At 35.6% G+C, this 13093-nt stretch overlaps 1 protein-coding gene across 2 annotated transcripts in view; it reads left to right on the forward strand.

The window, feature by feature from the left end:
* Positions 1–11947, forward strand: part of ERO1B (endoplasmic reticulum oxidoreductase 1 beta) — a 29155-nt gene extending 17208 nt beyond the window's left edge. Inside the window, exons 9-16 of one of the 2 annotated variants that reach the window (XM_032681932.1) lie at positions 864–875; positions 1677–1703; positions 3091–3183; positions 3355–3601; positions 4435–4504; positions 5126–5212; positions 6586–6719; positions 7435–11947. In XM_032681932.1, the coding sequence (XP_032537823.1) occupies positions 864–875; positions 1677–1703; positions 3091–3183; positions 3355–3601; positions 4435–4504; positions 5126–5212; positions 6586–6719; positions 7435–7495 (731 nt within the window). In that variant the 3' untranslated portion in view covers positions 7496–11947. The remainder of the gene's footprint in view (positions 1–863; positions 876–1676; positions 1704–3090; positions 3184–3354; positions 3602–4434; positions 4505–5125; positions 5213–6585; positions 6720–7434) is intronic. The other variant, XM_032681933.1, reaches the window with a different exon arrangement.
* The last annotated feature ends 1146 nt before the right edge of the window (positions 11948–13093 follow it).

Consider the following 13093-nt stretch of genomic DNA (forward strand, 5'->3'; position numbering starts at 1 on the left):
GAGCTGATGTGGAAACTGTAGTGTAAGTCTCAAAGCTATTTAGCGTCACACTGATTTTCCAATTTGGATGCACTCTTGTGTTCTTACCTTGTTTCTTTTTTCCTAAAGCATTTAATTTAATCACTTTAGCTCATACTTACTTTAGTGTAATGGAACTGTAAATTTTTGATCCATAATGTGATGTGTTACAAGTGTACAAATAATTGCATTATTTGAAGGAGGAGTGAACACTTAGGCTTAATTATCTGCAAGAATGTTTAAGAAAATTATGCCAATGACTTGGGGTTTAGGTTTTTAAATTTAAATTGAAAGCTGTAACCTGGTGTTCCAAATGAATCAGCTTTCCCCTGTCAGTGTGTCTCATTTCCCTTAAAAGTTAACTATTAGCCAATAGACTGAGTTAAAAAATGCACCATCCATTATAAAATCAAGATTTCTCAGTATTTATAACTACTAAAAGCTGATATATTGCTGGTATACACAAATAAAAAAGAATTGTAAGAACAGTTTAATGCAGAGATCAGAATTTCAGAAAGAAACACTGGTCAGATTGTTGAACAATGCAGACTGAAGAAAATTACTTCCTAACCATCTTTCTGAACCTAAAACATAGCTTTCAAGAATATGTAAATCAGCTGCTACTAAGATTTCAATTTCTTAGTGACTTTCATTATTATAATGTGTTAAGTCTCATGTGGTCTTGAGGAGGAAGAATGGAAATATGGAAAGTAGCCTATTTTTTGTAGATTAAATAAGATTTCTTGTACTTTTTCAGTGTTTTTAGTAAAGCCTGTAGTTCATTTCTGCTTTGCTGTGGAAATTATCCTTTTAATACTTACGGATTTTTTTTTTTCCCCCTGAAGGAGGAGATGATGGTAAGTCACCTTATTTTGCTTGACCTGCAGAAATGAAGTAAGCGTTAGGGAGTTTTGGACTTGTGATTTGTTCACTTTATGGTTATTAAATTAGAGAGCAGGAAAGTTATGTTTTTATGCAGATTATTGATCAGAAAATATTTTTATTTGAATCATTCTTGCATTTGGAGTAGTGGGAAGGAGTGGATAAGGGCAAAACACAGTTCCCTTGATGATTCTTATCCTTGTAACAGAATATGTGTTTGTAATAATGTTATTAGCTTCTCCAGAACCCCATTGATACTGATGTCAGATCCCTTAAAAGAAAAGGGACAGGTTTTTTTGTGTACTTTCTTGAATGTCCATGATTTTGGGAAGATGGGAAGAGAGTGGGAGGAAAGCATTTGGTCTGTCTACAGTGACAGACTAAGATTTTTCAGTCAACTGAAACCTCTTGGGCAAAAAGATCTAAGTGAAGCCTTCTGACAGTATCAGTCAAGGTAAAGGCTGTCACATATAATTCCACTCTGCTGTCACATCTTTCACCACTAGTGCATATCATCAGACTTATGCTTCCATACATTGCTGAATGCCCTCATCAGTAGCTTAGTCATGCTCATTCTTGTATTTCTCCTATTCTGACCCCAATAGATTTAAACTACTCTCAAAGTTCAACCATTTCAGTGCCTATTCTCATTTAACAGCTAAATTATTTAGCTTTATGTCCAGGTGGCAGCTAATGTTAGTATGCATAGTAATCTAAAGATACTGTAATGTTGAAAATGAATACTCTTCATTTAACTGTGTGCTTTGTATTTACAGGAGAATCTTTCTACACATGGCTAGAAGGTAAAGGCTCTTGGATGGGTTAATATAATGTTAAATTCACTAGAAGAAACGCTGTAGCATTTTTCATAGTGTAGGCTTCTTAGTAAATTATAACTTTAGTATCTTCTGTCATTCAAAGAATATTTCTTTACTTGAGGGTCTTTGGAAATCTTCTGATTCACTTAGATGGTATACTCCTTGAACCTTTAAGTGTTTTGTCTTTTATAATGGGGGAGTTCACTTCCAGTTACTTTGAATTTTCTGATTATTTTAGACATTTAAGCAGGGACATTATTAGTAGTAATTATGGGTAAGCATTATTATTTGGAAACAGCTTTAAAGAACATTAAAGATTTTGATGGTTCTTTTCCCACTATAGAATCTAACATAAGTATACTGTGTGTATCTAACATAAGTATAACGTGTGTTCAGAAGGCAAAGCAATTTTCTCTTTATTATGGCAGTAGTAGCAATCAAAATCTCATTTGGATGTGTGCAGAAAATTAAGTGGGTTAAATGTACTTAATTTTAAAATTAGTTCATTCTACATTTCATAAGCCTTTACTTGTCTAGTTGGAAATCTCTTAGCTGATACTATTGTAGGAAAGAATATAAATTTACACACCTTTAAAAATGTGACGTCTGTAAATGAGGACACATTTCAGCCTTGCAGATAGGCTTCCCTTTTTGGAGATTGGAGTGACAGGGAAGTCACCCAAATGTATCTTTGAGAAAGGAACAAACTCTTAAATTTCAGTTCTAAGTGGAATTATAAGTAGTTTCTACATATAAATTATATTTTGACCACTCAATGCCACTGTATTTCTGTGTACATTCTTGAAGTCTATATTTATCAAAGTCATATTTTCCAAGGTTTTGTTCTGTGCATTTAAGTCTTCAGTGAATTTACAGTAGAGCTGCGAAGAAGTACTTTTGCTGTTTTCCAATGCTGTGAGGTTTTCTGGGGCTTTTGATACTTTTATGTAAGGCCACTCCTCTAACTCAGTGGTAGCTCTAGTTGTAATTAAGATGAGTCACAGTATATTTCTGGCATCCATACTATCAAAATTCATTATTTCAAATTTACTGCTTAAACGATATAAGCATCTTATTTTTGCATGGCAATTTATCTGTACCACAATTGACCTGATACTTATTTGACTGTGTTTAAGAACACTGAAATACTAAGCAAGAAATATCAAACTTCATTCTCAGTATTGCTTTATATAAAAAATAGGAGATAAAGTTTTCCTATGATGGGATATAAGGGCTTATTAACAATGCTGTAATTGTGACTCTTGGAAGTTAACAATGCAGACTTGCATCACTAAAATGGCAAGGTATATTCATTTTAATAAATTATTTCCAGTATTTAGTTTGGGATCTGTTTGTCTTTTTTCCTGGACAGGTCTTTGTCTTGAGAAAAGAGTGTTTTATAAACTCATTTCTGGGCTTCATGCTAGCATCAACTTGCATCTGTGTGCAAATTACCTTCTTGAAGGTAAGTCTAGGTAAAATTACTGAATTTACTATAGAATGGGATTCTGCAGTATCTGTAATATGTATTTTGGGTTTTTTTGAAAGTTTTTGGTGTATACTTAGTTACTTTCTTTTTCTAAATACATATGTTTTAATCCCCCTGCCCTTTTTTTTTTTTTTTCCCTCTGTGTAGAAACCTGGGGGAAGCCTCGCTGGGGACCAAATGTGAAAGAGTTCACTCGCCGCTTTGACCCTGTCGAAACGAAAGGAGAAGGACCAAGGAGGCTCAAAAACTTGTATTTCTTATATTTGATAGAGCTGCGTGCTTTGTCAAAGGTTGCCCCATACTTTGAGCGCTCAGTTGTTGACCTTTACACCGGAAATGGCCATGAGGATGCTGAATCTAAAGCTCTCTTACTCGATATCTTCCGAGATACAAAGTAAGGCATAGAATTATTTTTGGTTTTCAGTAGTTTGAAATTCTCAGTTATATTCGGAAGTGAGCATAGGCAACCTCTTGATAGGATAGGACAAGAATCAGAGTGGAGTGAAGACATAAAATTAAGTAATGGGAGAGATCAACATGAATTTGTACGTTTGACAGGAGAAATTAATATTTTCGAGGTTTGAATATAACAATCTTTAAAAACTGGAAAAAGAAAAAAAAATACAAAAAAAACCAAACCACATGACACCCTGGGCTACTCCCTGTATGTTGCTCTTTCTGATTTTTTCAATATAAGATGCACATGATTGACCAGGACATGATTTATTCTGAAAAGGAAAGTAGTACATGCAGTCTTTTAATGATCCACTGAGTAATCCAGTTCTTATCATAGACTTAACCTGTGGTGATTTATCCATCCCTTCTTTCTTCTGTTTGCTCTGGAAAATTCTTAAGTTCAGTTCTTTTGCTCTCCTTTTTGCTAGTTTTTGTGGTTGTTAACATGTCGTGTGGCTTTATTACTGTCCCTAATCATAGTCTTGCTACGTATTTGACAGATGGTTAGATAACAATCAATTGGAAGGAGAAAATTAAGCCAATTTCAGTGTATATTAGAATAAAACTGTGAATAGCAGATTTCAAGTTACAGTGATTAAATAGTGAAACTGATACCATCGAGTAATTTTTTTAGGCTAATCTGCAAAGACTAGGAACTCTGAAATGTGTTTTACACTTACGGCATCAGCTGCTCACCAAGCTTGATTGCACATTGTAGTTTATGCCAGTTGTAGTTATGCATTTGTTTTGATCGCATTTTGTCTTTATTAGGTCCTTCCATATGCACTTTGATGAAAAGTCCATGTTTGCTGGAGATAAAAAAGGAGCCAAGTCATTAAAGGTAAAGCTAGTTTTCTGAATTACACCCAAAATACCCATTTTGGAATTAAGTTGTCTTATTTTAGAAAACCCTTCTACCTACCAGAATGATACTGCTGACAGTAGAAAAGGCAGGGATAAAAACTTAGAGTTGTATCTGTGGCCTTTTAATCCACTGTATGTAATCAGCTGCTGTCCTGATCCAAGCAGACTGAAATCTCTGGCTTTGTGCCTTGAGTCTGCCGTCAGGACTGTGGTGGGGCAAATGAGTTGAATTAGTATTACCAGTAGATGCAGTGGTGTTTATTTTTAAATAGGATATCTGTTTCACATAGGTATCTCCAAAAAACCCCCCCAGCGCAGTCACGTTTGTTTTAAAAACTGATGCCTTATAATACACAGTATATTATCATGTAATGTAATGTTATACTTAACGTTAGAAAAGCATAGCTCCTAGACATGGGAACCTAATGTGAGCGCTGTAACTGGGTTTATGTGGACCTTTGTTATGGCCTGACTACAAAAGGCAATGGTTTTATTCAGTTTTGGTAAGAGAGAGTTGATATTCTAATGGTACTAAATTTGTTAACCTTCTAGTTCTGTACATTAACTTAACATTTTTTATTTTGCTTTTAACTGATAGGAAGAATTCAGATTGCATTTCAAGAACATATCCCGCATAATGGACTGTGTTGGATGTGACAAATGCAGGCTGTGGGGCAAGCTGCAGGTACAGTTTATTTTGTGTGTGTGTGCATGGCAAGGGCAGATTCCAAGATAAGCATCCATTTCATTTTGACAGGATACCTCTTACCTTAGCATTCAGACTTTCTGCACAGAGTTGGTCCTTGATATCCTTACCTATGTATTAAAAATAAACATGTCTAATTCACTGTTAAACAATTTAAAAAAAAAAAGTTAAAAATATTTTATTTAGTCAAAGGCTGTTTAGTTTACTAGAAGGTAGAGTTTTTCTCCTGAAAGAGATGCATTTAAAACAGACGTTTTATGATGAATTACTACTGATAGTTAATATCTGTATTCATTGATCAGATGAGCCTTGTAGAATCACCTATGGGAAACCTTCCTGTAAATACACCATTTACTTGTTAGAAAATCCAGTGTGATATTTAACACCACAAATTGAGGCATAAGAAAAAGTAATTCAGATTTTCACAGTTTACGCAGAAGGCAGCAAATGAACAGAAACATGCACAGTAAAGCTGAATGTTGAAGAAATTTCATTCTCTGGACACTTACTGTTTTTATTTTACTGAGAACAATATTTTAAGCCTCAAGACTAATATTAAGTCCAGACTGAGAATGGTTATTTTGTAGTGCCTGCTATACTATACTGCTATCAGTACAGTTTACAAAGAAGTTCCTAACATCAAAATTTCAGTGGTCTCTGCTGAACTTCCAGAGTTCTACTTATCCTGTCCTATGCTTCTGATCTATTGTTGTTTTTTCCTTCTCACTCAAAATGAAACAGGGCCAGACTTCCTGACCTATAAAGTTCCCTTGCAGCTAGCTCCAACCACGTTTTGTCAAAATCCAGTGGTTGTCTTTGTAACCAGATTAAATGCAAAAATAAGAAAAGCTGCTTCTGTTCTATTTCTGCATAGCAAATAGGGGTTGAAAGTGAAACTGCAGTGTGTGCCACTGGGTTTGGAGGTGGAAAAAGCAGTCATGTTGTGATACCTTATAAGAAAACTTAGTTTGACTATAAGAGAGAGGGGAGAGGAGAAGGGGAGATGTGCTCCATCAGCAGTGGGACATCTGTAAAGTAAGGGGCAGGAGGGAGATGGAAGTGTTGCAATGGGCATATTTTCATATATGTGGCCAAGAAGAAAAGAGATAGGGAAAGAAGATATTAAAAATAGAAGGATGAAGAGCAAGTTACATGAGGAAACAAATGTTCTTAAATAACTGACTGAACCTGGTACACAACTGCATTTCCATTAGTGCCCTGATTTGTGTGCAGTTGTTTGGGTTGAGATATTGGGAAATAAGAATTGCTACTACAGTTTGCCTGGATTAGTAATTTTGAAAGTTTTTATAGTTTTCCAAGTGTTTGAAGGAGTGATCTAACTTTTTTTGTAGACTCAAGGCTTAGGAACTGCTCTGAAGATCTTGTTTTCTGAGAAAGAAATACAGAGCCTTCCTGAGAATAGCCCATCAAAAGGTTTTCAACTCACGCGACAAGAAATAGTTGCTCTTGTAAATGCCTTTGGAAGGTAAGGTGTTATTATTTGTGTAGTAGAGAAACATAAAACTTCAGTGTCAGTGCTCAGGCTTTGTGGAAAGATGGTGTTGTACATGTAGCTATACCTTTTTAAAGGCTGAATTATCATTAGTGATATCGATAAACTTAATGCCCTCAAACTGAGCTTGTGGAGTGCTTATTATTAGCCTTGGTCATCATTCTGTGTTTGAATCTAATTCATCTCTCTATCTCAAATCTCATAAATTTCATCTTGTGGAAGGTGGATTTTAGTCTCCTAAATAGAGTTTATGATTAATTTTTTTTAAATTTACTGCATTCAGATGATGAACATTTTAACAGCTGTAAATGATTCTTGCTTTGTTCATCATGTTAGTTCTTCAGATCTTGATTATAACAATCTGTTCCTGTTTAAACAATCTAATTAAACAAAAAGAAAGTAATAAACTTTATCTCTGCTTATGGATTTTTATATGTTTAATGAAGCTGGGACATTTAAACATATAAACTTTAATTACTGTAGTATGTTAAATAAATATATATGTAAATGGGGAGTCAGATAGGAGATCTTTTGAGAGGAAGTGTATCTTAAGTGTGCTAATCTTTGGAACAGAATTGTGTTGGGGGAAAAAAAAACAAAGAAAGAAAAAGTCCCCATGAATGTGATGATTTGTACTTCTCTTTCACATCTGATTTAATAACATTTAGGTGCTTTTTTTGTTTTACAGGCTTTCCACAAGTATAAAAGAGTTGCAGAATTTTAAAGTTCTATTACAAAAAACTAGGTAATGAAGGCCTTTGCACAACCCATTAGTGAAGATCATTTACATGACTGCATTGAGCAGAAGGAACTGATCCTTACAGGACTCACATGAACTGATAAAAAATAAAATCAAATACCAACTTGAATATTTATGTTTAAACTAGAAAAGGTTATTAATTAGAAAATATATTTATGAATGAAATATATAGTTTTTAAATGTGTAAATTATGCTGATCTGTTTATTTTTTAAGTTCTCTGCTCACAGTTCTCTTGTACTGAAACGTCATAAATTTTCTCATTTCCTTGTCTTTCTGAGACAGCTTCTTTATATGAAAACATATGTACCTTCACCCTGCCTTGACCTGTCCTGAGAGAGGGGGGTCACTTCTTGTCTCTCCCTGGTTATTGAGCTTCAGTATATTCTGAGGATTTAGTGAAGTTCTGACTGTCAAAAAGAAGGGGGGGGGAAGGACCTAAACCAGCACAACAACAACCACCGAACTACAAATAGGAAATAAGGCTCTTGCTGAGTTCTGGCTTCTTACCGTAATAATGAAACTTACCTAAAAGTAGCAAATTTACTGAACAGAAAATTTGATTTCATACTGAGCTCCTTTGCATCATGCTGAGATCAACATTTTTTTTCCCTTGAGTTGTGTTTTTCAGAATTTCTTTTCTTTAAAATTACTCCCTTGTCTTTGCAGCACAGTTGGAAGTGACTTTTCTGCAGCTCCTTAGCTACCTGCATTTGCTTGGGGGTGGAGGTCAGGGCAGGGGGAGATGGTTAGTGGAGTGCTGCTATCTGAAAAGCCTCCGTCAATCAAATTTGCTCCATATTATTTTCTGGATTGTAATCACAAGTTCAGTTTCCAGAAATTGTCTTTTTAATGTCTAAAATGTTAAAATAGCACACTTCGGTCTTTGAGCCATGGAAATAAATTTGCTCTATGTGAGTTATGTCTGAGTGCTATGTTAAAAGATCAGTGTAAAAAGAACTTGGTTTTGTAGTCACTTTTAAAAAAAAGATGCTTTTTAAAATTCATAATCATAGTGACGTTTAATACCACATACTCTATCTATGCAAACTCTTCCTGTATCTTCTTTAAAAGGATATTCAGTGTAAAAAAACGGGTATGTTAATAGCATTACTGTCATAGAATAAGAAATTATTCATGTGTCATTGTCCACAAATGTAAGTGATAACTTACCAGTGTCAGAACAGAATTCAGAAACAGATTGCCAGTAGCAACCAAATATTGGTTTAAATTAAAAATGAAGTAGGCATTTCTTTTAAACCAGCATGTTTAAAAATGAAGTTAGGAGTTACGAATGTAGAAAGTGCTGGTACAGTGTAGATACATCTCTTGTTTTTAAAAACAAGTCTTCACAAAATTAAGTGCTCTTAATCATTTTTCACCCTACCAGATACTGAGTGACCTGTTTATAGAATTGATTGTAACTGTATTGGCTTCCATAATGTGTTCCTTTACCGCTGAGATTTTCCGAAGGCTGGAATATACTCTGTCCTTTGTTTCCAGACTGGCCTCAAATGTCTACCTGACTGGAAATGAAATAGACTATCCTGCTGACACTTACTTTCTGGAGGAACAGTACTTTTTATAAAAGCAAGTCCCCTTGAATCAACCTGCGATAAGCTAAATAAAAGGGGGGGGGAAGACAAAAGGGGAAAAAAAACAACCAAAACCTAAACCACCCTCACAGAGTTTTAGTGATAGTTGCATGAATTGGCAATGAACTGGTATCCAGTCAGAAGTTCCTGTTTAAGCCAATAGGTAATTGAATGCAGTGTTAGGGAAAGCTGAGGCCAGTCTGGGAATGTTATGTTCTTACCTAGTAGACTCTCTAGCCTGTGGGCAACTGTATCTGAGCAAGTCACCACAGGTTTTCTCTTTCTAGTTAATGCAGAAGAGCAGAATGTGTCTAGGTGGATTCACCTGGCCTCTTCCAAGCTCTCTATTTGCCCCCTAGAGTTTATTTTTCTCCATTAAATTGAGGTGGGAATCTAAGTAACTAGCTCAGATGTGAACAGCTGTGTTTAGTAATGAGTTACACACTGAGTATCCAAATCTTCTGAGTAACTGTATATACTGAAAGAGTGTAGTTTTCAGTTGGCCATTAATTCCTTGCCTTTTAGATAGACCTGCAAGGGCTAGAACCTGTAGACTCACTTGTGTGAGGAATGCTGTACACCTGGGATTTATCTGTATTGTTATATATTACAGTGCCTAAAGCTTTAGGCAGGATTTTCTAATGGAAAAAAAAAAAGTTGTATTGTCTGTGCCACCCCAGGAAGGACCCAAGTCTCAGAAATGTTTCTTCCTTTTTTCCCCTCACTTTGTGGGGAAAGTGAATTGCTTCCAACCTCCTTCTGGGGATGCAACTTGCTATTTTGGGTTTTTTTCCACCTGTGCCTGGCTAAAATTTACAGACACTGAAGCAGCATCATGCACTTGCTCATGAGACAAGAGAGAGATTTGGGTATGCAAATCCTGGATACCTGCTCCTTGCAGCCCTCTTTGGCATAATGCAGGCAAGGTTAATACTTTTGGGTAAGGACATAAAGAGATGGGAAGCTTTTCTTCTCCTTTGTGTCATGGAAACACAGGAATGCAACTGAACAGCAAATTCTGCTTTTGGGGAAGTTCTGTTGCACTTGAAGGTGCATCTTGCTTAGTGATCAGATATGGAAGGTGTTTCGTTTCACTATCATTGTAGAAATGGGACATAACATTTTTCATGTAACGAATCTGGTTGAAACAATTTTCCTGTCACCATATTTTTTTTACTGTATTTAATGTACATTCTGTGACTGTGCTGCCTATAAAGTTTTGCTGTGTGGGTTGGATGACTTAGTTCTTTATATGTTCAATTAAATTTTAGAAATTTACAGCTGTTTTTATACTAAAGAATAAGGTTAGTTACACTGTCCACAACCTGTAAACTATTTTAAATTCCAGCTCCCTGTTGGAGATCAGCTTGTCAACATTGTCATTCATTTCAGAGTAACAGTACATTTCCTTGTACAAATGACACAATGATTGTAATCCCAGAGGTAGCAAGAAGACGAAGACAAAAATGTCTAATTATTCCTAAGTCAAGAAGACTTGTGTGAAATGGTAAAAAAAGACTTGGTGCAAACTGCTTAGGTAAAAAGTAGAGCACTGTTGTGAACAAATTGCTCTTCAATTGAGGAGAAAGGTCAGAATATAGATTTAAAACAATGAAATACAGAGACTTGTGTAAGCTGGAATAATAAGTGTTTTCCTACTTTTCAGCTGATGAGCTGTGCTGTCTGTCATTATATGTGCATGAAATACACTGTGCCACACTTTCTTGAGTTGTGTTTTGATGGTTGGGTTGCCTTTCTCTGACCTTGCTTTGTGCTTTTCTGGGAAATGACCTGTAATGTGTTGTAAATAATCTTGATACTCATGTTTATAAAGTAGCAATCAGCAATTCATCACTTTCCAATTTCTCCATATAGCTACCCTATTAAAATGTAATATTTATTAAAATCAAAACCAATGTTGAAACTGCTTACAGAGATCTAAACACTTCTGAATCTTTGCTATGTTTGAATCTACAAGATGCAAATTAAAGTATTTTCTGCTACAACTTGTTTTTGTGAATGTAATTTGTGGGGTTTCATTTGAAAATACATTTTTTGCTTTTCATTTACCCTTCAACTACACTTGGTAGATATTGTATAAATTACATTATTTTTATGACATTCATTTAAGCTTAAAATGATGAGCAGATTTTCATCTCACTTCACTTTCATTCAAAAGATGAAGATAACCTGTGTATCTGTTGCTGTTTACAGTGCACTGTAGTGTGTCTGCACATCAGAAATCCATTAGCCCCTCTTTAAGACCAATTGTTTTAAGAGACAAAAAGGCTTATTTTTGAAATGAAGCTTGTTCTGTCCCTTTTTTAGAATAGCTTATAAAATGAGATCTGTAAATAACATTTTTTGGTTGGTTCACCCAAAGGGATTCTTCGTGTTGAAATTATTTCCCTGAAGGGTTTCTGCAGCTTTCTGTTTCTTTCCGTGTATGCATTTTTAACAAATTATCTTACTAAAAATTTGATACACATATTTCATCCCCAGTTTAGGTGGGTAAGTACCTGTTACACAGGTGATGATAATTATAGTGATTTAATTTAAAGATCTTACCTGTCAGTGTTGTTTAAATCTCTTGTGTTTGAGAGTATTTAACTCATTACTATGGTTGGTTATAGTCACTTGTCATTCCACTTTTTTGCATGCATACTGTGGTATAGGGCCTAAGCTTGTTTTTAAGTACAAGATTCTCTTAAGTTTTTGCTGTGCAGTTGTATATACTGTGAGGGAAATGTAATTCCTGCAGACTTCTCTTGCACTAGGTCTTCGGGAAGTTTTGTACGAACATGATTGTAGAACTTCAAAGGGTTTAATAAAATTTCTGTTCTCTCAACCCCGTGGCACCTTTTTTAATCTCTTACTGATAGTTTAATTGGCTTTTTTTCTTCAATGCACATACGTGAAGAAGGCAGTGGAAGCTTTGAGAGGGCAAACAGTTTACTTCTGCTGGAGGCAAGGTTCATGCTTTGACTTGAAGACCCTAAAGCCCAAAGAACCTGTGGAAGATTCAATGTGTGAGTGTGGCACTACTATGCTTTTGGCTTTCAAGCAGATCTGATCAGATCTATTCCCCATCCCTTCTTTTTTTTCCCCTGTAGATACTTGGTGAAATGTACATAAGAATTCTTGATTACTTGGGCTTCCTGAAGTTGAGCATGAGGAAAACATGAAGCCTGTCCACCATTTGGGGCTACTGTAGTACACCTCAAAATGAAGGAACTACTTTTATTCTAGTAATCTAGTAAAGATTGCTAGAAGTACTACATTTTTCTCAAGCAATGTGTGGATTGAGTTACAGTATTTGTTTTACACAGGGAAGGAGAAAGACAGTAGGGATGCAGAGTTCTTCACCATCAAGCACTGGGCACAATAAAAAGACCTGAAGTAAAGTCAGGGTTTCTGTTTGCCTTGGATTAATAACAATTACTTCTACGTTTGCTCTGTGCAAATTTTGGAATGGTATTTATCCAGCATTTCCACCACAACCCACTACATTACCCCTGAAGATAAAAGGCTGAAGCACAGCTTTGCTGACCTTCTGCTCATTAAGTAGAAAGGTGCACTCCAGGTTTTTTTGCTTTACATACTCCTGGCTCTTGTTCTATTCCCAGACTGCACTTCCCGGGTTCTTGATAAATAATTAGGCAGGTACATACTGTTAGATATATCCCTCTCCCTGGCTAGGCCTTTGACTTACTCTTCTTCGTAATATACCTAGATCTAATTGATGGAGAGGATCACATAACTTTAGTTTTTCAAACAGACATTTTCAGGCTGTATTGCAGTTCACAGTGCTCCACTTGGAGCAAATGCCCATCTTTACTCTTCTGTGACAGTCCCTAGATCTGCTGAGAAGATACAGTTTTCCTACTTTATTAGAAGAAAGCGGTGTACAGATGACTTTTAGCCTCCAACTATCATGCCACACTGAGTAAGCAGTGATATCCAAGGAATAAATTGTGCTCTGAGAACTTAACAA

This window comes from Chiroxiphia lanceolata, chromosome 3 (genome assembly GCF_009829145.1).
Source record: "Chiroxiphia lanceolata isolate bChiLan1 chromosome 3, bChiLan1.pri, whole genome shotgun sequence".
Taxonomy (NCBI): Eukaryota; Metazoa; Chordata; class Aves; order Passeriformes; family Pipridae; genus Chiroxiphia; species Chiroxiphia lanceolata.